The sequence below is a fragment of the Chelonoidis abingdonii genome, chromosome 23 (assembly GCF_003597395.2).
Source record: "Chelonoidis abingdonii isolate Lonesome George chromosome 23, CheloAbing_2.0, whole genome shotgun sequence".
Taxonomy (NCBI): domain Eukaryota; kingdom Metazoa; phylum Chordata; order Testudines; family Testudinidae; genus Chelonoidis; species Chelonoidis abingdonii.
The window spans coordinates 14,794,337-14,816,949 of NC_133791.1; the positions used below are offsets into that span (position 1 = coordinate 14,794,337).

General features: G+C 43.8%; 1 protein-coding gene across 2 annotated transcripts; it reads left to right on the forward strand.

Moving 5' to 3' along the window:
- The first annotated feature begins 1,170 nt into the window (after positions 1-1,170).
- On the forward strand, positions 1,171-22,476 carry LOC116824367 (ATP-dependent RNA helicase DDX19A). Of its 2 annotated transcripts, XM_075060178.1 has the most exons (12): positions 1,205-1,381; positions 2,090-2,106; positions 3,152-3,182; positions 3,398-3,533; positions 11,439-11,531; positions 12,345-12,447; positions 13,581-13,695; positions 14,509-14,686; positions 15,221-15,458; positions 16,877-17,039; positions 18,558-18,749; positions 20,605-22,476. In XM_075060178.1, exons 1-12 carry the CDS (start codon positions 1,285-1,287, stop codon positions 20,664-20,666), a joined length of 1,425 nt encoding a protein of 474 aa, XP_074916279.1. In that variant the 5' UTR covers positions 1,205-1,284; the 3' UTR covers positions 20,667-22,476. The 2 variants fall into 2 exon arrangements, with proteins under 2 accessions (XP_074916277.1, XP_074916279.1); XM_075060176.1 differs by lacking the exons at positions 2,090-2,106; positions 3,152-3,182 and having other exon boundaries at positions 1,171-1,406.
- Positions 22,477-22,613: the final 137 nt, after the last annotated feature.

Consider the following 22,613-nt stretch of genomic DNA (forward strand, 5'->3'; position numbering starts at 1 on the left):
CCTAGTACAGGTTTCATTATGTAGAATCACACATTTTTTTATCATTCTTTTTGGTCATCTTTTGTTTCGAGTACGTGTTGGTTGTCCCTCATTTCCCCAACCCCTCCTAAATTTGTTCCTGTCTTGATGTTTGGTGGACCACACAGCTAGTAATTGCCAAGTGGTTTTAGTTGTTTTGAGTCATACCACACACTTTGGTTTGTGTGATTTAATTTTGATTTTTACATTCCATATTTGAATTTGTCATTATTTATTTAATGGTGCTGTTCTCCAAACACCCTGGGGCGCTGCAAGGCGCATTCGTTAAATAAAATAATTATTTTTAGTTTATTTTTGTTAAGGCACTAGTAGCTAAAATTAAAGGTAATGATTAATACAAAAGCAGGGAGGATCATAAAAATCAATAATGACATCTTGTGCACTTAAGGACACTGAAAGCAATTTAAAGGAAACAGGTCTCGTTCATTGTGGATGCATTCCCCATTCACACAGGATCATCTTTCCTTGAAAGAGGGAGCAGGAGGCTAGGGTATTAGTAAGAGGCCCTCACTGCTAGGTCACTGTTCAAATTCAGCCCTTGCCCCAGCTGGCTAAACACCAAAAGTCAGTGGATGGCAAGTTTTCAGGAGCCTATATGCAGTGAGTTTGCTGGATCTCAGTCCAACTCCTGATTGACAGCCATCATCACAAATTCACCAGCACAATTAGCCCAGGCTGATGGTCCCATTAGTGCACAGTGCCTTCCACGGACAACACCTATACCCCACAAAAAGTGAGAAAGAGAAATGAGGATGGGGAGAAGGTTTGGGGGAGGGGTGGTTACAGAGGAGATAATGGGGGAGAGGAGAGTTTGGGGGAGAGGGGGGAGGGGATGGGGGATTAGGTTTGGGGGACGGGTGGTTACAGAGCAGATAATGGGGGAGAGGAGGGAGGGGTTGGGGGAGAAGATTTGGGGGAGGTTACAAAGGAGATAATGGGGGGGGTGGGGAGAGGATCATGGCAGAAGGGGGAGCCTTGGGGTGGGCACTACGGAGCCAGGCGAGAGCGAGCGGCCCTGGGGCGCTGCCCCGCGGCTGACGGAAGCAAGGTCCCGGCCTGGGGCGCTCGGTGCCGCGTGGGAACGTGGCGCTCCCGGAACTGAAGTGCCGCGGCCCGAGTTTCCCGCCGGCCGGGTACAAAGCGACCCCGCGTCCCCCCGCGCATGTCTCCTTTCCCTCGGCGGCGCCATTGCGGCTACTGGTCCTGAGCCCTGCGAGCGTCCCGCCCTGCCGCCATCACCGGACCATGGCCACTGACTCCTGGGCTCTGGCGGTGGACGAGCAGGAAGCGGCCGCCGAGTCGGTGAGTCCGCGGGAGGAAACGGGCCGGGATGGGGTGGGGGGTCTCTGCGGGGCAGGACGCGGGAGGCCGAGGCCCATCGGGGGGCTCCGCTGGGCCGGGGGACAGAGGCCAGGCCCGTCGGGAGCCCGGGTCTAGGCGGAGCCTGGAGCGGGGCGTGGGGTGAGCAAGGGCCGCCTCGCATCCTGGCATCGGCCCCAGCCCGCCCGCCGCCGAGCAAGGAGGCGCCCGGGACAGCGGGGTCCTGGCTTGGGTTTGGCCGGGTGTGCCCGTGTGACCCGCTCAGCGGGCCCGGGGCTGGGAACAGGGTCAGCGGCCAGATGCTCTAGATCAGCGGCTTTCAGCCTCTCTTTACTTGCGGGCCCCTAAAAAATGTTAACCGGAGGCGCGGGTCGCTTTGGAAATCTTATCCGTAGTCTGGGGACCCCGGGTGGAAAACCACTGCCCCAGAGTGGGGTTTCCATGGGCTGAGAAGTGAACTGGCTTCTGCACTAGGCCTGGGGCTGAGACCCACTGACAGCTCGGTTCCGCTCTGCGGTTTGCGTCCAAGGCTTTGGCACAGCTAGAGGCGAAAATCTTGTCTGTGCTACCGATGGCAGCTGTGTTGTAGCCAAGGCCCTTGAAGGGCTTGTGTTTCTAGTTTAGGTAGAATCCTAAATATGAGCCCCCCAAAGGAAGGTATTTCCTTTTCAACCCCAGACAGAGGGCTGGGAAAGGCACGTGTTAATGAATTTATTTCACCCTACTGGAGTCTTGAAGTCTAACTCAGCTCACAAGTGAGAGTTAATGTTGGGTACTGTGAAGATGTATAAGTGCTATAACTATAAAGCAGTGGTTCCCAAACTGGGGTTTGTGAAAATTTACAGGAGGTTCTCAGGAAAAAAATCCCTAATGGTGGAGAGAGCTGTCCCTGGGGACCCCCACCAGTAGGCAGCCAGCAGCCCAGAGCCCCTGGACTTCCCAGAGCTAAGCAGATCAAAGCAAGCATATCTATCACACTTCAAGACTCCTTATAAGAACTGAAAAGGGAGGTGTGTATATATATATATATTGCTGTTTTTAAAATTATTATGAAAAACAAGTTCAAGCTTTGTTGTAATGTGCGTTGTTTGCCTGGACTATTCAAGACCCTGATTGCTTGTGTAGGGGGGACCTCTTTGAGTTGGCTTCTTAAATACTTTCCTGCTGTTTCACATCTGATACTCCTTGATGAAACATAGGAGCCTTGTCTGATAACAGGCTTATTCAAAGTGATGTTGGCTTCCCAGTTCCAGTTTCCCCACCATCACATAAACAATGAACAAATGGCATCTTCTGTTTGAGATGTTTGTGGTAAGAATCTGCAGTGTTATCATAGTTCTGTTGGTCCCAGGATATGAGAGAGACAGATTAAGTGAAGTAATATCTTTTATTGGACAATGTTCTCTTGGTGGAAGTTAGGATAGCAGTGATTTGGGAGGTCCTGATCAAGTTTTTTTAGCTCACCATTGCAAAGTTCTAACCCACTCTTCATTTTAGGGTGAATACTTACCTTTTAATTATCACCATTAAAGATGGGTAGACAGGTTTTTATGAGTTTTACAGAAATGCATTAGTAAAACCATGCAGAAGCTTTTCTAGCAGCTGTATATAAACTTAGTCCCTTAAGTGCTAAATGAACAGAAATTTAAAATATTTCAGATTGGTTTACTGTGAGGCCCCTTGATCTGTGGATAAACACTGGCTTTTGTTAGGCTGCTACTCAGATCCTAGCTTGGATTTACATGAGTATGTGCCTGAGATGTGATACTCTTTTCAATTTGCCTCTTCCAAGACAGGGCAAAAGAGAGATGATTCAGAAGTCAGTTCTCAGTCTGACAGTCTGGAGTTCTCAGTCTGACAGTCAAGCTATATGAATATATGCATTCTTCTGGTATATTAGGATTCAGAAGACACCACAGTGGCTATTCCTGCTATGTCTGCATCCAGGGGGTGTATTTCTTTGGTGTCTGAGGCAGAGTTGAGACAGCAAATCNTGTAAATAGAAACAACGCTTTGTTTTTTACTTCCTTCCCCACAGAGGACAGAGCTGCCCAATCCTTGTTAAACAAGCTGATTCGCAGTAATCTGGTGGACACAACAAACCAAGTAGAGGTGCTGCAGCGGGATCCTACATCACCTCTCTACTCTGTGAAGTCTTTTGAGGAGCTGCGACTGTAAGTCCCTGTTCTTCTGCTAATTATAGTCCCTTGCAATTCAGTGATGTAGAACTCTTCCTGTTAGTGCTGAATATCTTGGATTCACCCAAAAGTGATGCTACGAAAGATTTCGGATATTTACATGTGTTAGGTACCCAGAGAAGTGTTCCAGCAACAAAAGCCATAACTCCAGTCATTCAGCCAAATTCGCCGTGCCACATTAAACTGTCTATAAATCAAAGATGACTGACTCTCTTCTGAAAAATTTTAGTCTTCTGGTGACTAAATTTCTAGGTGTGACCTATAGGCACAGCCAGGAGATTGTCAGAGAAATATCAATTTTCCAATACTGAGCATTGTACTAGTTGCAGTGCATTGTGTGGTCACTCGTGTAATCTCTTACAGTGTCTACAATGACACCTGCAGTCTCTTACAGTATCTACACTTGGGCAGAAATGAGCTCAGGAGAGATTTCTAGCTGTCTCAGGCAACAAAGTAGAAGCAGCCAAACTGAGATCTGCATTCTGTGTTTTTGTGTGGCCATGTTCCTGTGACATCTGCAAAGTATATACAGTGGTCTAGTCCACGTTTTTCTACCAGATTCTAGACTCCTGCTGTTGAAAATGGATTGTTTACACCATTTGTACTTTGGACAAGTTATAGTATTTGAAAACTGACCTAATTTGTACTTATTACAAATAAGACAGGATATTGCAAAGATCTCCCATTATCAGCAAGTCTCTAAGGTGAAATGCAGACTGTGACTCCACAGCATCCCGTCTGCATTTTACTAGCACTTTCAAAATCAGCAATGTGCCACCCTCCATAAGAAGTTGTTTTGGAAGAAGGTTCTAGGAAATGAAAGGGTAAAATTCCAGGGCTAAAGGGGGGAGAGAACCTGAAGTGTGCAAAGGATGTTTCCTTAGAGAACACAAATACAGAAATCCTAGCCTGGGAAAAGAGGTGGAGAAGGGGGTCAAGATAGTGTTATCAGCAGCTGGCCTAACTTTTAGATTGCCTATAGCAGGGGTCTGCAACCTTTCAGAAGTGCTGTGCTGAGTCTTCATTTATTCAGTCTGATTTAAGGTTTCGTGTGCCAGTAATACATTTTAATGTTTTTAAAGGTCTCTTTCTATAAGTCTATAAACAGCAATAGTTTACTTATATATTATAAAGTAAATACAGTTTTTTAAATGTTTAAGAAGCTTCATTTAAAATTAAATTAAAATGCAGAGCTCCCCTAGTGGCCAGGACCTGGGCAGTGTGAGTGCCACTGAAAATCAGCTCGTGTGCCATAGGTTGCCTACCCCTGGTCTATAGAAATGGCTCTCACACAGCACAGTTAAATAGAGTGGAGGAGGGATGAGTCTCATCTCTTTGCTAGTATTGAATGGAGACTCTTCATGAAGGGTTTGTGGCAGAAAAACCTCAAGTTGTGTAGACTCTGCAGCAGAATGGGTGAGAAACTTAAATTATATTTAAGCTTAGATATTAAAGAAATAGAGCAAAAGTGGTTGAAAGCCTAAAATTAGAAGATCTATGAAATCTTTCACCGCTCATAGACTCTTCATATTATCAGATAAATCTTGTCTCAAATAGATCTTTTTGGAAGCTTATTCTTCTAAACTGATTTTTTTTTAATTAGTGTTTTAAATAAATATTCTCCTGTAGTATTTACAATCCAAACATTCCTGAATTGTTCTAATGCATGGTAAGATGAAACTGAAACTGACTAGGAGTGAAACTGAAACTCACTAGTCAGTTTTGTTGTCTGAGCTGAGAGACCGCATATATAATAAATAAGTAAACAGCATATATAATTTAAGATTTTTTAAAAATCATTTACTCTAAGATGTTTTATGAACTAGGTAAGTATTTTGTAGTCACACATCCCTTTTGATATTAAAACAACTGCCTTTTTCAATGTCATAGTTCACAAATGGACAAGCTTCCTAAGTAAGAGTCATTATCCCCTGACCCATGCTTGGGGTGGTTTTCTTTTACTCTTTGCCTCTTCAAGGTTCTTGTAAGGGGATTCAGATAAGGTTTTGGAATTGTGCAACTCTGGAATAAAAGAGCAAACTTACCATCAAGCAGCTATAGCTGGAAACTCTCACTCTGATAGACTCCAGAATGGGAGATGTCTCCGTTTGAACCATGCATGTGGAATAAAATGGTCCCAACTGTCACTGAGGGAGACTTGTTTCAACTTTACCAAGAATCTGGAAAAAACACTTAAATTTCTAACTCCTGCTCTTAGTCACTATTCCATTAGCACTCCTCACTAGCAGTCTGCTTTACAGTTCTTGATTTGGTAGCTAATTAGAACTTAACAGGTTCCTAATTAAGTGTTTAATTTGTAGATAGTGGAAAAAGCCTTCAGAGGATAAATGACTTTGGGCTCGGGTTTGTTTTGCAATGTACTTATCTATTGGGCCAACATAGTTGTATCTAGCACAGTTCTGATTCCATTGTGAACAGAACAGATTTACTTGAACAAATAACACCTGCTCATTATTGCTTTAGCTGCTTTTAAGTGGCTTACAACAGAAGATAATGTATGAGCAGACAGACTTCAAATTCTAGCTGCTGAGGCAATAGCAGTCTTGCTCTGTCAATGGTCTGTTAAAGGTTTTCAGTCTGGGAAGGGGTATCCCTTGTATCTGGGAAGTGCATAGGTTTCCATTTCAGATAACTGCAAATTAATTTGTAGACAGTTAGTAAATTAGCATATTTACTATGCGTTTTGCATAGTTTAAACACAAACAACAGGAAAAATTGCTGCTTGTACAGGTCTTTGGTCTTTTGTGCCTGAAATGGGCTTATTTTGAGCAGGTTCTTCATGCTCTGCTTTAGCCTTCATCCCAGCTCACTGCAGGTGTTCTCTGTGCTGAAAATCTAATGGTTTGGAAGATTTTTTTTTTTTTTCCCCACATTAAATCTTATACACCTCTACCCCAATATAACGTGGTCATGGGGAGCCAAAAATCCCTACTGCGTTATAGATGAAATGCCGTTATATCGCGGTAGCAGTGGCAGGGCTGCAGCAGTGATTTAAAGAGCCCAGGGCTCCTGCCACAGGGAGCACCAGGCCCTTTAAATAGCCGGCGGAGCCCCAATGCCTCAGCCCCAGTGTAGCAGTGGCAGGGCTCCAGTGGTGATTTAAACAGCTCCGAGCAGCTGGAGCCCCGGACCCTTTAAAGCGCTGTCCGAGCCCTGCTGCTGCAGCCCCGGGGTAGTGGCAGCAGGGCTTCAGTGATAATTTAAAGGGCCTGGGGCTCTGCAGCAGCCAGAGCCCCAGACCCTTCAAAGCACTGCCGGGGCCCCACTGCTACCGCACTATATGCAAACCCGTGTTATATTGGGACACGTTATAGCAAGGTAGTGGTGTACAAACTTGTATGAATTGCAGAATGGCAAGGTTTGTTGTTTTAGATTGCATAGCAGAGCTTGGCTTTAACAGCATGTGCTGATGGAGGAGGGATGGGAAGGGATGTTTAGGTGGCCTCCATGACTGATCTGGTCACTAACAGTAAATGGCAAAAGCAAAAACATTGTGTGTAAAAAGTCTCCAAGTTCCTTCCATAAATTGAGGGAAGATCAGACAAAGTAGTCCACGTAATGTTTATATTAAAAAGCAACCAGAACACTTCTTGAAAACTGAGCAGTTCTGGTTTTGTTTATCAAAAGAAGTAAAGAGCTCAGTCTTATTTATTACAGTTTGCCTTTAAAATCCCTTGCGAAGATACAAGTGCCCATGAAGAGCACAGGCAGAAGCCAACCCATTCTTCCTCTGCCAGTGACATCAGATCCAAAACAATAGTCTGATACCTTTATGGTTCTTCCTGCCTCTGTCTTCCCATTAAATACCTGCCCCAAATGTTCATGGAGCTCTTTGTGCATGAACTGAAGATAGTTGCATATGGTTTATAATGATAAACTTTCAAAACTCTGCTAGGGAGTTCTAATCTTGAGGTTCTATTCTTAATTACATTGGTGATTTTGTCACTTGTTTGGAAATGCGTCCTGAAAGGAAACCACCGTGACAGACTTTTCATCTTGGAACATTACAGCTTTGCGTTTCGAAGTTACCGCTTTGTAGCTGAATGACTACAAACAGGCGCCTTAGATCATATACCTTGCCTGTCTGGCTTTTGAAAGACAAGAATTGATCTAACAATCAAAGAAAGTTAATGATGGGAGCACTCAGACTAATTGAGTCTTGGTTCTGCAACTAGTTGTATCCTTGGCAACTGTTGCAGAGAATCGAGCTTTGGAGATCCTTGCTTTTGAACTAACACAGGGTTGCATATTCAAAGAGCTTTTATTTGAGCCACAGACTGCAAATAATACATGCTGCTTAAAAAGGATGTTGAATCGAGTAGAGAGGTTTAACAAGCAGGAAAAGTGTGGGCAGGAAAACTGCTATTTGCTTTTCGGAAATTGCTACTAAGCAACATTAACACCTACAGAAAGCACTTAAACAGGTCATCAGTTAAGAGTTTACAAATACAAATATCTTAACTTTAATTTTAGATTGCTCTGGAGTCTCCTTAGATACACAAGTGTCTGCTGTGACTTGAAAGCCTTCTTTATCGATTATAAGTGCCTTGTTAACAGAAGCAGCTAGTAACTTTGACAGTTGAACACTTTAGCAGTGTCACCGCTGCACTTAAAATTGAGTGCCATTGTATAGCTGTGTACAAATCAATAGCCTGAATCATGCTGAGCTAGGCTTGCCATAACTTACCTCTTTCTTGCATCAATCAGTATTTACTCTCCTTCTTAGAGGTTGAGCATCAAAAATACAAAATCTTAAAGGTGACTTTTGCAAAACGTTAATGTTAAATGGCCCTTGCAATCAAGTGAAACGTCTTCCTGTCCTGGCACCTCCTTTTGAACTACTGAGTCTGGCAGAGTGAATAACTATGGTGTTAAGACAGTGCTGATAGGGCTTCACAGAGACATGGGAATTGCCATACTGGATTGGATCAGTAGTCTTTCTAGTCCAGTGTCTGGCAGGAGGGCTGCACAGCTGCTTTAGAGCAGTGCTTCTCAAACTATTTACCATTGTGGGCTGCATATGCAGCTCTGTTATGCTGGCTGCATCCACACAATATATATGTATTATCTGTATGGCCCTGAGGATATCTCCTGGGCGATGGGCCACCGCTGTGTTAAGAACCACTGCTTTAGAGGAAGGTGCCAGGAACCCCATAACGGACAGTTGTGGAATAATCAGTGTGACTGAAGTGGAGTTGCTATGTGATTTATGAACACTCTGAGACCTGGTAAGTGAGGGGAAGTTATCATATATAGGGTTATAAGACTTCCTGTATGAATGCATTGATCTAGCACAATACGGGGCTAGGAGAAGAACAAGCATAAAGGCAAAACAGTGCCACCCCAAGTGTTTGGTCAGATGTTGTTTATCTTGAGAGCCAATTACAAGACAATGGCATACTTCCAGGCACCAGTCCAAAGTGCCCTGCTGTTTTGCCAGGCTGGGAACTAGAGCTTAAAAGAACAGTAAACAGTTAAACTCTTCTCAGGAGAGGAAGGGGCAGTGGGTCATTTGTCAGGTGCTGTTCCTGATGAGAACAGACTGGTCCTGCAGGAGTGCCTGAAAGCAAATGAGGCCTTCCTGGCTCCTATCGAATGGGAATGCAAGTTTAGTCTGGTTTGTTTTTACGATCTGTTTTCCATTAAATGCTTTTGTTCTAAATAAGTAATACTTTGCCGCATGGAGGCTGTTTGGTCACTGGTTGCCACTGTCATTGTTCCCAGAGGGAACAGAAAACTGCAGATACTGAACGTAAGTCAGACCTTGCCATGGTTATCACAGTTGATATACAGGGGACTGCAGCCAGGGCCCAGCCTGAGAGCAGGAGAATGATGTGGTTCTGTCTCAGGGAAGGTGACTGCAAGGGGTGCACTCGAAGAGACCAGGGCAGAGGTGCAGTTAGCCCATGAACGGATACAGCCTGCTCACTGGGGAAGTTTCTTCCCAACTCCATTAGTTCAGGTGTGTCTACACTGCAAAAAAAGATCTGCGGCAGCAAGTGTCTGAGCCCAGGTCAACTGACTCGGGCTTATGCTATGGAGCTAAAAATAGCAATGTAGATCCTTGGGCTGGGGTTCTGAGACCCCTCTTGTTGCCAGGTTTCACTGCTATTTTTAGTCCTGTAGCGCAAGTCCTGCCAGACAAGTCAATTAATCCAGGCTCTGAGACTTGCTGCCATGGTCGTCTTTTGCAGGGTAGCTGTACCTTTAACAGCTGGCTTAAGTCCCAAATCATGAAGGTTTATATCCTTTATAAAATGGTTTTCACCCTGTATAATGAACACAATGTTCTCATTCATATACATGTTTAATTCATTAAGGTCTTAGTCTCAATGATACCTTGTGACGAGTTCCGCATGTTAATTGTGTTGTAAAAAATGTCTTATCAGTGGGTTAAATTTCTTGTCTTTCTATTAACTTTTTCCTTGCTCTTGTATTGAGAGGGTCAAGAAAAGCTCCAGACTTACCTTCTCTAGCCCATTCATTGCTTTATATATCTCAGATCTCCTCTGACCCTAAGGTCCCAGTCTATTTAATCTCTCCTCAAAGAAGTTTCTTCAGTCCTGTAATCCTTTTGGTGAATGTCTCTGAACACACTCTACTTCTGCTCTCTTAGACAGCAGGTGACCAGACCTGCAAACGGTGTTCCAGATGTGGATGCTCTGTTTTATAGCAAGGCAAGATCACACTTCTAGTATTGTTTTCTGTTCTAGTCTTTGTACATCCTGACACATTTGCCTCTCCTGATCACTGCTGCATACTGAGCAGAGATTTTAATTGAGCTGTCTGCATTGATGCTGTTAGTCAATTTAGAACCCAGCAGTGTGTATTGTAGCCAAATGACTCCTTCCAGTGTTTAATATTCCTTAAGGTAAAAAAAAATACGGTCTTATTGTATCTTCTTGGTTCAAATAAATATTGGGTTCACAGACGTTAATCACAATATCTGAATGATCCTTTGATAGGTTAAGTACTGTATTTTGCTCTTAAAAGTAACAAGTTTATTCATTGATAAAACAAGGAGGCACATAGTCTTGAAATAGTGTCTCTTCGCTTCCCAGTCTGGTTAGATCAGGGGTTTTCAAACTGGGAGTCAGGACCCCTCAGGGGGTCGTGAGGTTATTACATGGGGGGGGATGCAAGTGGTCAACCTCCACTGCAAATCCTGCTTTGCCTCCAGCATTTATAATGGTGTTAAATATACAAAAAAGTGTTTGAGTGTGACCCTCCTTTTAAATTAAAGAGGCTTGCTATGTGAAAGGGGTCACCAGCACAAAAGTTTGAGAGCCACTGGGTTAGATGCTAACATTTGATCTAGTGTTTCTGTTCCTATCAGAGGATTGCTGTCCAGAGTTTCATGCTGTGGATGGGGAACCCCGTTTATCTGACCCTCTCTTAACTGGTTCTCTGCAGCGTTACCAAACAACCAGGACTCCAGGGTCAGAAGGCGGCGATCTTTCCGGTGGCCGATAGATGGTGCTGTTGCATCACATTTTCCCATTCTCCGGTCTATCCAGAGTTTAGATTATCTGATCTGACCTTAGTCCCAGTTAGACCAGATAAATGGGGTTCTGATGTATTTCTCCTATTTTTATGGTGTGCACAAGCTAATAGTGATTAGGTCACAGATGAACCACTTTGTTAGCAATGTGGAGAGGAATTGAGTTGCCACAGCAGTTTACGATTCGTAAATGTAGTACTAGCGGCATTGCCCCAGGCCTGCTTCCTGTTAGGATTTGCTTTTCAGGCACCTGCCTTTCACTTGCAATCAAAAAAAAATCTTCCATTGATTTGACTTCCTGGGTCTAGTGCTGTTTTTTACTAGTTCAGAAACACTCGACTCTCTCTCCCTTTTTCCAGGAAACCTCAGCTCCTGCAGGGTGTTTATGCCATGGGCTTCAACCGACCCTCGAAAATACAGGAGAATGCTCTGCCCATGATGCTTGCTGAACCGTACGTATCCATGCTTTCCACTTCCCCTGGGAGGTGGGAGAGCCTTATATACTATTAAACTATAAACACTCTGGCTAAGAGACAGCCTACTTGAAGTGGCGTTGAGACACTAGTGGCTATGTGCACTGTGCTGAAGGGGCTCCCTTTCCATAGGACTGTGCTGCTGAAATTTTTTAGAATGCTGCCTGGCTACCCAGCAAACTTTCATAGGTCCCCATAAGCACCCTTTTCCTAGCGCTTGCACTCATATTCAGCCACACTGAAGACAATGCCGTTCTTCCTGGCAGCAGTAAATCTGATCTTCTTGTCAATGTAAGGAAGATAAGGCAGTTCTTCAACAGCCCTGCATAACTCCTGGACAATTCAAAGCAGTCAAAATGCTGTGGATTGTGTCCGCCTTGCTTCTCGGTGTCCTTTAGGTGAAGAGCATGGAGTAGCAAAGCTAACGCTGGGGGGGATGAGCAATATGGAAAACTACTGCAGCATCACAGCAGCTTTCCCTTCAAGTCTCCATAGTGCACAGAAGCTGTTTGTGCCAAGACGCATGCGCCCTGCAGAAAATTCACTCGTGTCCTCCTCCTTGTGCAGTCCTGCCCTTATGAAACTAGATGGTGACTTCGTTAGGATGTGGCCAAGATGCAGGGCCAAATTAATTCAGAATGCATTAAAATCCCTTATCTGTGGCTACCATTCAGTTAATTTAAGCTGTGTTGCCAAATCTCACAGCTGTATCTCGTATTAGCTGGTCATAGAATGTATTATATTTAATCTTGTGCCAAAGTGTTTAAAATGTCCCCTTACGTGTTGATCCAGCCCACAGAACCTGATTGCACAGTCTCAGTCTGGTACTGGTAAGACAGCTGCCTTCGTCTTGGCCATGCTCAGTCGAGTTGAACCTGGGAACAAGTATCCACAGGTAGGGGCTTCTGGAATCTAATAATTGTGCTGGTTTTTAGTTGTAGTGCGGTGCCATCTAGTGGAGAGAAGCTATATTCCTTTGATAAGACATTGGTCGCAACTACATAGCTTCAACTTCCCAGTGTGCTGTGGCGTCTGAGCATTGGGGAGCAGAGGCAGCAGAGTTGAAAATGCTGATTCTTTTGTGCAGAGGTACTGGGTTCTCCTAGCCCTCCTCACCAGCCCCATTCCCATTCTCTCTTCTTTTCTCCCCCTCTGTCTTTCTGTACCTGTAACAGCCAAATAGGATTTACAGTGAGCAGCTGTGCTGCGATGGGGAACATGGTGGCGTGAGAGTGTGTGCGGGTGTAGAAGTGAGAGCAGGGTTTGGACTGGAAGGGAGAGGATCTGTACTAACGAACCACCTGTGGTTGAGGAGCCCTGAGAAGTGTGAAATAGTTGGGGTGTTAAATGGTTTGTTTCTTCCTCGTCCAGTTTACATTGATACCCAGTCCAGCACCCTAACACAAAGGTAACAGGGCTTTTTGCACAGGTGTTCGGCACACTGGACAGGAGTTGGGAAAATTCAGTTTAGGAAGCCTAGCTGAATCAATGCAGAATAGAGTTCCCACTTTCAGGGCGTGGGCAGCAGCACAGGATTCATGTCGGTTTGCTGTTCTGCAGAAATGGACTCAGCAGTTTTACCAAGGCAAGAGCCACCTTGCCAAGGATACTGTGTTATCTTCACTTTGAGCTATATTAATTAGAAACGTCCCTTATAAAAACATATCTGTCTTTGATAATATGGCCAAACAAAGTGCCATATTAACATAATACTGACCACTGACATTCTTAGCAGAGTGTTCTGTTTACATGCTTATATGGGCAATACAAAATATACAAGCTGTATAAAACTAACCGGTACATGATGCTACACATGCAGACTAACTTCCTTTAATTGGGTGAATTACTAAAAACACTGTTCAGCTGATGAGTGTTAATGAAATTTACCTACAATCGTAAGTGTTTATCCTAAAATATTGGTCATCTGTTTGCACAGAAGTGAAGTTTCACAACTAAATGTATTTCACAGGAAAGTGTGACAGTCTACTACGTGATGATCTAATATACTCTTATCTGCTTTCCTTCCAGTGTTTGTGCCTTTCCCCAACATATGAGCTGGCACTTCAAACAGGAAAAGTAATTGAACAGATGGGAAAGTTTCATCCGGAGCTAAGTCTTGCCTATGCTGTCCGAGGCAATAAATGTGAGTATGAGGGGAAATACTCCCCCTTTTTGCAGATTTAGCCAGGGAGACTTACTCCTTTTTCTAGTGAGGTGTGGTAATGGGAATTTAAAGCATTACTTTCTCTTAAAATTTGAAAAGGATTGGGTTTGACATCAGATACTCTTAGCACAGTTGGCCTGGAATCAAATTCTGTTAGGTCTGACTGCTGTACAGAACATGAGCTGGTGTAATGGGACTTCCCTCTTGGAAGCCCTAAACTGGGCCTGGAGTGGGAGTTGGACAGTTCACACTCTGGGTTTTTTACTTGAGTTTCTTCCTCTGTCATCTCAGAAAATAACTGAACTTTGTAACTATTTGTGAAATGGAAGTGGCTGCCGAGCTTTATTGGTGGCTGATCTGTTTCGTCCAAGTGGATCTTTCATATTGTGGGTTGCTGGTGCAGATAATTACAGATACTACTTGTTTCAGGTGCATGAATTTAGCAGTTTATACTGTGCCTGAAGTTGAGGAGAAGTGGTGGATCTTGTGCTCTTCGTAAGGGTTAGAGTTCTGACAGATTACCTCCCTTTCTGGGAAAGCAATGTTGGATGCTGAAGAACTGGCCTAAAGAGGATGTAATGACATCTGTTGCTCTGGCACTAATGAGACTATGCTATTCACCTCTCCCCCAGCCCCATCCCGTCCTAAAAAAGTCAGTCTCCAGAGTAGGGGAAGAACTCTGAGCAAGAGAGTAGGGTGGGGAGTAACCTACACAGTGATACAGCTTTCATCTCTCATGGAAGTGCTGTGCACACACATCTCATGGAATCCTTTCTGTCTGTCTACTGACAGTGGAGAGAGGTCAGAAGATCTCGGAGCAGATTGTAATTGGCACTCCTGGCACTGTCCTGGACTGGTGCTCCAAACTGAAATTCATAGACCCCAAGAAGATTAAAGTGTTTGTCCTGGATGAGGCTGACGTGATGATAGCAACCCAGGGCCATCAAGATCAGAGCATCCGCATTCAGAGGTAAGGAACATCCCTGTGCTTTCATCTGGACTGCCTGAGGAACGGGAAAGATTCTAGCTCCCCTCCACCACAGCCAGTTGGTTTCTCTCATTGGCCTATTTAATGTCCCATTTCCTCTTCATGGTTGCAGGAAGTGATCTCTTCCAAATGGCAGGACGTGATTATTTGCTGATGACTAAGGCTACAGGCTACAGTAGAAATACACTTAACTCTAATCCAGGCAGTTCATAAAGCTAGAATTTCATTGAAGACAGACATTTAATTATGTCAAGGTTCGAGAACAGCCCTCCCTATCCCCTGAGGAGGATTCATTGCTTAAAATGTCCAAATTTATCTAGATGCCACTGGGAAATTGAGTTGGGATGTGATTAGATATTCATAGGCTAATGTTTAGAAAGCCTAACAGACTTAAAAGGCTGATTCCAAAGGTTTGTAAGTGTCTGTGAGCCATGCTCTGCTGCTGGGCGACCGCAGGTTCCACTGGGCTGATGGTTTCTAATAGGGAAACCCTAACTTGTTTGCCTTGCCTTGCAGAATGCTCCCCAGAGATTGCCAGATGCTCCTGTTTTCTGCCACCTTTGAAGATTCTGTGTGGAAATTTGCCCAAAAAGTTGTTCCTGACCCCAACATCATCAAACTGAAGCGAGAGGAGGAGACGCTGGACACCATTAAGCAATACTATGTTCTGTGTAATAATCGAGATGAGAAGTTCCAGGCTCTCTGTAATATATATGGAGCCATCACCATTGCCCAGGCCATGATCTTCTGTCATGTGAGTCATTCTGGAGAATGGCATGACCTTTGCCACGCCCTAAAGAGAAGGGAGCTCTTGTTAAAACAGCCTCATTCTGAAATAATGTCTGCAGATGCCTAGAATCCTAGCTGACAGACTCCTTGCGAGATGATTGAGGGCATGATCGTTCTAGGATCACAAATGGGGAACAAATCATTCCTCATCTTATCTTGGAAATGGAAAAATGCAGGAGGGTGGCTGGAAGAATCTGCCTTCTCGGCTTGTCTCTAACAGTAATTGCCTGTTGGTCCTATCTCTGCTGAGGCTGGAACCCTACTAAGAACCGTTATTTAAAAAAATGGTTTGTAGTGTAGTTTCACTTACTCCTGTGGACACGGAGTTTCTCAAAATCGTGATAGCCAAACTGCTCCATGTGAGTCATGGTAACGGTGCTGGAGCCATCTAATCCCAGCTGGTCTTAAACATGCTTATTGCTTGCATGGTTCCAGCCATCATGTGGCTCACTTTTATTTTTAAAGTGGTCTCTCAAAACCAAAGCATTTGGGGTTCTGTAAACCAGCAAAATACGTCTCAAAACAAAGAATACAACAAAATGATAAAAATAAAAGCAAGAAGACTTTAATGGGGTGGAAAAATAAGTCTTGTAGATTAAAGGTCTGCCACTGGCTTGTGACCCTGCTGGACCTCAGTTTCCCTCTCTGGAAAATGGTGATGATACTCACAGGCATGTTGTGGCACTCTGGGATTCTTGTATGGAAGCTGCTGTAATTGCAAATTTTAATTGAGGCCCATGGTGATCACACTAGCAAAGCTTAGGTCTAGATAGGAAAAAGACACGTATGTTAAGGCAAGTGTTCTGTACCCGAGTGTCCACTAAAGCAAAGAGCCGTTTGCTGCAGTTTTAAAATACAGTGTTTGACTTAGTCAGGACTTTAAAAATGAACTGGTATCTTGAATTCTATAGCAGCTTGACTCAACTCTTCAGCAGAGATTCTCACTGGATGGTCTTAAAGGGACGTTTTTAACTTGGAATCTAGCCAATTTCCAAAAATGAATAGTTAGTGGTACCACATACTACACTTGTCCCAATCTTCTTGGTCCAAAGCATGTGGTCTTACAATAAGTTTCCTATTAAGTCTTTTCCTTGTTACTGAGAGACCCAGACAAGCAGTGGAGCTGACTGACTACACACACAGCTGTCCTTTGTAAAAGGAAATAGAAAACATGTCTCTAAACTTCATCATAGTGTTAGGCTTTCAGACAGAAATGGGAATGATTTGGGTTCTTTGTTCCTTTTAAACTATGATGCTAGAATCCTGGAACAAGCAGAGTTAGAGCCCTGAGCGTTCCCTTCTCTTAAGAGAGGCCTGTTCCTGTTTGAAGTTCAAAAACTGTCTTCCCAGAAAGATTTTAATTGCTCTTGCTTTACTTTTCAGACTCGTAAAACAGCGGGCTGGCTGGCAGGAGAGCTGTCAAAAGAAGGTCACCAGGTGGCATTGCTGAGTGGCGAGATGATGGTGGAACAAAGAGCTGCGGTGATCGAGCGTTTCAGAGAGGGCAAAGAGAAAGTGCTAGTGACCACAAATGTCTGTGCCAGAGGTAGAATACAATGTCACTGCATCTCGGGGAAGGGAAGCGGGTAGTTGTACTTGAGATGGGACTGTGCCATCTGGTGACAGACATACAAAATATTGCTGTACCCCTAGAGAAGAATTTGTAACCTGTGCTAGATTTGTACAGAAGAGTCCCTAACACAATCATTCCAAGGGAGACTGACAGACGTGCTGTTCCCCAAAACTTCTCGTTGGTCCTTGACGTGTGTGAGTTGGGTTAGGTCCGTATCTGCTGGAATGGCTTAACATAGGATTTCTTTAAAGGAGACCTGAAGTAGGGTGAAGAATCTTCCCTTCCACCAGAGTCTCATTCTTTCTGTCCTTTGGGCACATTGAGGCATCCCATGGCTGCGACCTGCCCTGGTTTGTGCTATGGACAAAACAAATGTGTGTCCTGAATTTTCTCAACAACTTCATTTTCACTAGAAGTCAGGCAAAGGAATAAACTCCGGTATCAGTCTGTGCTGCAAGTTACAGCTAAAAGGGCATTGTGGCACTGTCTGACACCTTACATGAAATAAATTGAATGGCTCTCCTAGCCTGGCTGTGAGGAAGGAGGGGCATTTACTATATTTTAAATTATTGCAATAGTCTTTCTAGCACCATAAAATCAATATGTCTGGTGATGCAAGTGTTAGGAAGGTGTCAGTTTAAAGTGTATCAAGTCGGTACACGCCTATCTGTGGACCTGGTCATGCGACCCGCCCAACGAGCCGGGTTGAAGATGATGTGGGGTCAGTCGATGCCTAAGCAGCTCCATAGGACAGCTCATGGTGTCGATGCCATCAGGGTCCAGAGACATTATATGACACCATCACCGGACACAGCCAATACACATGATATATTGAGACAGCCACCAGGGAAATAACACCACTTCCTTCCTGAGGACCAAGCGGAGCACCCCACTCCATATGTAACTATCCGCTCACCAACTGACTTGACCCCTATTCATTTGTGGGAGAAACCCGGAGCCCACGTAAGCACAGACACTTTAAAAAACCCTTGCACCCCAATCTGGGTATATGCCGGTTATGTGATATGTATGTATCTTTTCAACCTTGCAAACGGTATCTGTAACCTCCCATAACCCAAGCCTGACCCCAGATGTACAGTACCTTCCCTCTCAACCTGTGTATATTTCATTTCAAGCATTTACTTTAATAAAATTTTTAAATCCATCCTCCATTTGATAGCACCCTTTCACTGTGATATCTTCAAGGGTCCTCTATATGCTATGGAAACATATGTTTCCAAGTATCCTTGTAAGTTTTGGTGAGCACTCACTCCTGACATCGCTGCAGGCTTCATCACTGCACGAAGCTTAACGTTCCACGAAACTTGGCGACAGTAATAGTATAGCTCTGTGAAAGGTGTTGAAACTAATGGCTCTGGGTAAGCCCTAGATTCTGAAATCAAAACACTGAAACAATCCTGGACTAAAGCTACTCTGGCTTAAAATGAGCTAAAGGGAGCGTTGTAATATCTCTAACGCTTTCCTCCCCAGGGATTGATGTTGAGCAAGTCTCTGTTGTTATCAACTTTGACCTTCCTGTGGATAAAGATGGCAACCCGGATAATGAGACGTATCTGCATCGGATTGGACGTACAGGTCGTTTTGGCAAGCGAGGACTGGCTGTTAACATGGTAGACAGCAAGCACAGCATGAATATTCTCAACAGAATTCAGGAACATTTCAGTAAGTCCCCTTTAGCGTCATTTCTTTTGTGTAGGTGTAGCATTATTTCTACAGAATTTTGAGCAACTGTGTGTCAGACGACCCTGACTTGAATTCAGATTTCCTAGGTGCCTGTGGTCTTGCTCTTTGATTAGGCTTAACCGAGTTTTGCTTTGCTACACACAGTTTGTCAGGGGCACCACTGCATGTTATGTAGCACCTTGTTTCAAAAATAACATTGAGAACTAGGGGAATAGCCAGTTATTTGTATACATTCAAATGGGCAGAACATCTGATGTAATTGTCCTTATTTTATAGTAGAACAGTGAATACTGTTTAAAGGTCAGGTGTGATAGCCCATTTTGGTATATCTGAATAACTTGTACATCTTTCATAAGACAGTAAACTTCCAAATTGATGCATGGGAGATCTTGCTTGTGTCCTGCCAAGTCAGTCCAGTTCTCATTGGCTAACCGGCATCATTATTAAAAATGATATTCCACAAACTATAACGTTTCTTAAATGCCCCTCAGCTTACAATAAAGACGTTACACTCCCTTCTGCCAAGAAATTGCTTCCAGTCTGAAACTTGAGTGACTCAGTGATCTCACAAGTCACAGATCCAGAGGGTGTGGTCCGTGCCCCAGGCTGTAGACAGTCCCTTGGAAATAGCCACTTTAGATAACCACACGGTTCCACTGGAGGAGGCCAGTGGCCTTAAGGGGCTTGTCTACACTTACTGGTAGGTTGGCACTGCTGCAGTCAATTTAGCGGGTCTAGTGAAGACCCGCTAAATTGATGGGAGAACGCTCTCCCATCAACTCTGGGAATCCGCCACTCCGAGAAGAGTAAGGGAAGTCGATGGAAGAGCGCAGCGTAGACACCGCGGTAAGTCGACCTGTGCCATGTTGACTCCAGTTACATGAATAACGTAACTTAGGTCATCTTATCCCAACAGTATAGACAAGGCCTAATGCTTTGATACTGGCCTCTGGGCACCAGCGAACCCTGTCTCTCTCTGGCTCCCTGCAGCGAATCCAGCCAAGCCAGACTCCTGCGGGAGGTTTGTACTGTACTCCTTCAGGGCACAGTGCTCTGTATTTGCCTTGATCCCAAACAGCTTTTCCAAAACAAGGGAACAATTCCTTAGTCACCTGGCGTACAGAATCTGAAAGTCCTTGGGTCAGAATAGAGAGGCAAAGATTCAGATAGAGTTCAGAATGGCCAGCGTGGGGTCACGGCTCCCTGGAGCCATGCTGCTGAGGAGCCATCTTGGCGTGCTCTCCCCATCTCTGTCCCTCCTGACCTTAGTCCCAGGTGTGTGTGTGTGTCTCCCCAAAGGCCAGCTTTTAACCCCGCCACCTGATGGCGTTGTTCTCCAGCTGGGGCTTTTGCTCAGCTTCCCTGGGGAAGTCTCCTTCCTCTGTTGGTTGCTGGGTGTGAACTTCTTGGCTGTTGAGGTTCCCATTGCCTTTCTCGATCCTCCACTGATTTGGGTCTGTTTCAGCCTGTTCTTTAAATGACCTAGTCTTCATACCACTCCAGGTAGTTATGTGACACAACACCTCATGTCCCCACTCTCTGTCCCAGGAGCAGCTTTTTAACCCTTTACATTCTATGCATAGCAATGCAAAGCACGAGGGGAAACTGAGGCATGCATAAGCTTGTTTCCAAAATTCCCACTTTGTCACACTACATTGTTGACTTGACTTATAAAACTTAATTTTATTGTGTTGGTCATGGATTGGGATAGATTCATCTTGTGACAAGAATAGAAGTGGGTTTTACCCCAGTAAGGTGGGACCTTGCTTCATATTCTGGTCTCTCATTGTACAAAGTGCACTAGTTCCGATTCTCTTCTAATCTTCTCTTGCAGACAAAAAGATAGAAAAACTGGATACTGATGACTTGGATGAAATTGAGAAAATAGCCAACTGAAACGCAGCTGCTGGAACTGATGCACGCCCTCCTGTGGTAGCTCTCCCACTACAATTGGCTTAGCGTTCAGATTAGCACACCTTTTGGCCAGTCATGAAAAGGACTCTTAAGATATAAATACACAGAAATTACCTCACTTTAAAAATTGCAGTTGGACTTAAAATTATGCCGCTTTGCGGAAGAAGAGGAAATGTTTACAGAAGCTTTTAACATTTCTTAGTTTAGCCTTAAAATGGAAACATGTTTTAAATTCTAAGGAATAGATTTGCCAAAAAGTGACCAATGCATAAATATCTAAAAGAAATAAATGCTTTATTTGGTTAATTGGGATATTATTTTTTGACCTATGTGATCAGTAAAACAAAACTCAACAGCCAAATATATGGACATTGACTTAAAAAACAGGGCAGGTGGTTTTACCCAAAAACTAAACTTACATGAAATAGAACTTCTTTTTCTAGTGCTGCCCTGTGCTCTAAAGTTTCATTTCTAGGTTCCTGATGGATTTGCCCTGCTTTCCCTTATGTAGATTGTCCAGAAGATCTTTCCACTAGCTCGTATTCTCAGATAGTGGTGCAGTGTTGCTTTTGCTGGGCAGTATTTTGGTTGTAGTTTGTTTTTAGAATGGCCACTATTCATAAAGCAATGCAATGGTTGAAAGTGTTAATTAACTACTATAGAAGTCACATGATGCATTTAACCTTGCCAAACCAAATCTTGGTTCATGTGGGTGGGAGGGTTCAGCAGTGGAAAGAGGACTGTACTAATCAATATCCCAAATAAATTCACCCCACAAATGATAGTATCTCTTGGTAGAGGAGTGGGAGTTATAGTTACCTTTACGCAGGTGGTGCCAGTTTTAAAATGCTGCTGTCGTCTGGGCAGTTCCGCATGACGTCTCATATGGAGCTGTTGGACTCTACCAATCAATAATGGAAACGGGAATATTTATCTGGTAAAAAATTATAATAGCTTGTACTGACCAAAAATACCCTTAAATAGAACACCAAATTTGCCTGTTACAGTATGTTTCAGTACCACAGTCTTGAGTTAAATTGCTCAGCCAAAATACCGATGGGAAGCACTCCACTTTCATTGTGCTTGTATCGCAAAGCAGATAGGTCATCAGTCCCTACAAACCTTGCCCCAAAGGTGACCTTTGCCAGTGAAGGTTTTATGTAGAACTTCTAAGTTTGGGCTTTTAATTGAGTTGGGATCCCTTACCGTGCACAAATGGAAGTTTGTGGGTTTTTGTTTCCTCTCGATTCCAGGAGAAGTAGGCTCCTAAACGTTAACTTTGTGGTGCACCGTTCTTTTGGGAAAAGTGGACATGCATGAGCAGCCATCAGACTGCTACTCAGTGCAGGAATCACTTCAAAACAAATGTATAAATTGTAAATTGAACTATAAATTTCTTTGCAATTTTGGCCATCATATTCTGTTCAAAGACAGGAATGCTGATCCTTTTACCAAGTAAAAAAAAAGGCTCATTTAAAATGTACCTAAAATTTTAGGAAATTGTGCACCCTTTTATCAATTTGTATAAAGTCTTTAGTGAAAAAACTGTTAAACTTTTTGTATTCTGGGGTGTATCTATTTTTATTCTGTTGAAAACCTATTTAAAGTGGCAGGTGAGTGAGTGCTTGCGTGTAGAGTGGAAGACTTATTTCAATCACCTACTTTAATAGTACAGCTGAATGACCTTGTGACAGCAGTGCATTGGGTTGAACTGTCATGAACGCTGCTGCTGGTCCTGTGTGCTGTTTCTAATGTACTTTTAATTGGAATAAAGAACACGTACTGAACTGTGCTTCGGTTAGTCTTTGACTCTGGCATCCCTGTTTGTTATCAAATGGCTTGTGTAGAGGACTTGATGGAGATGGAGTTCTGGCAGTGCTTCCTATTGGAATACTCCCAGGTGAATTCCACTGTGAAATATGAGATTAG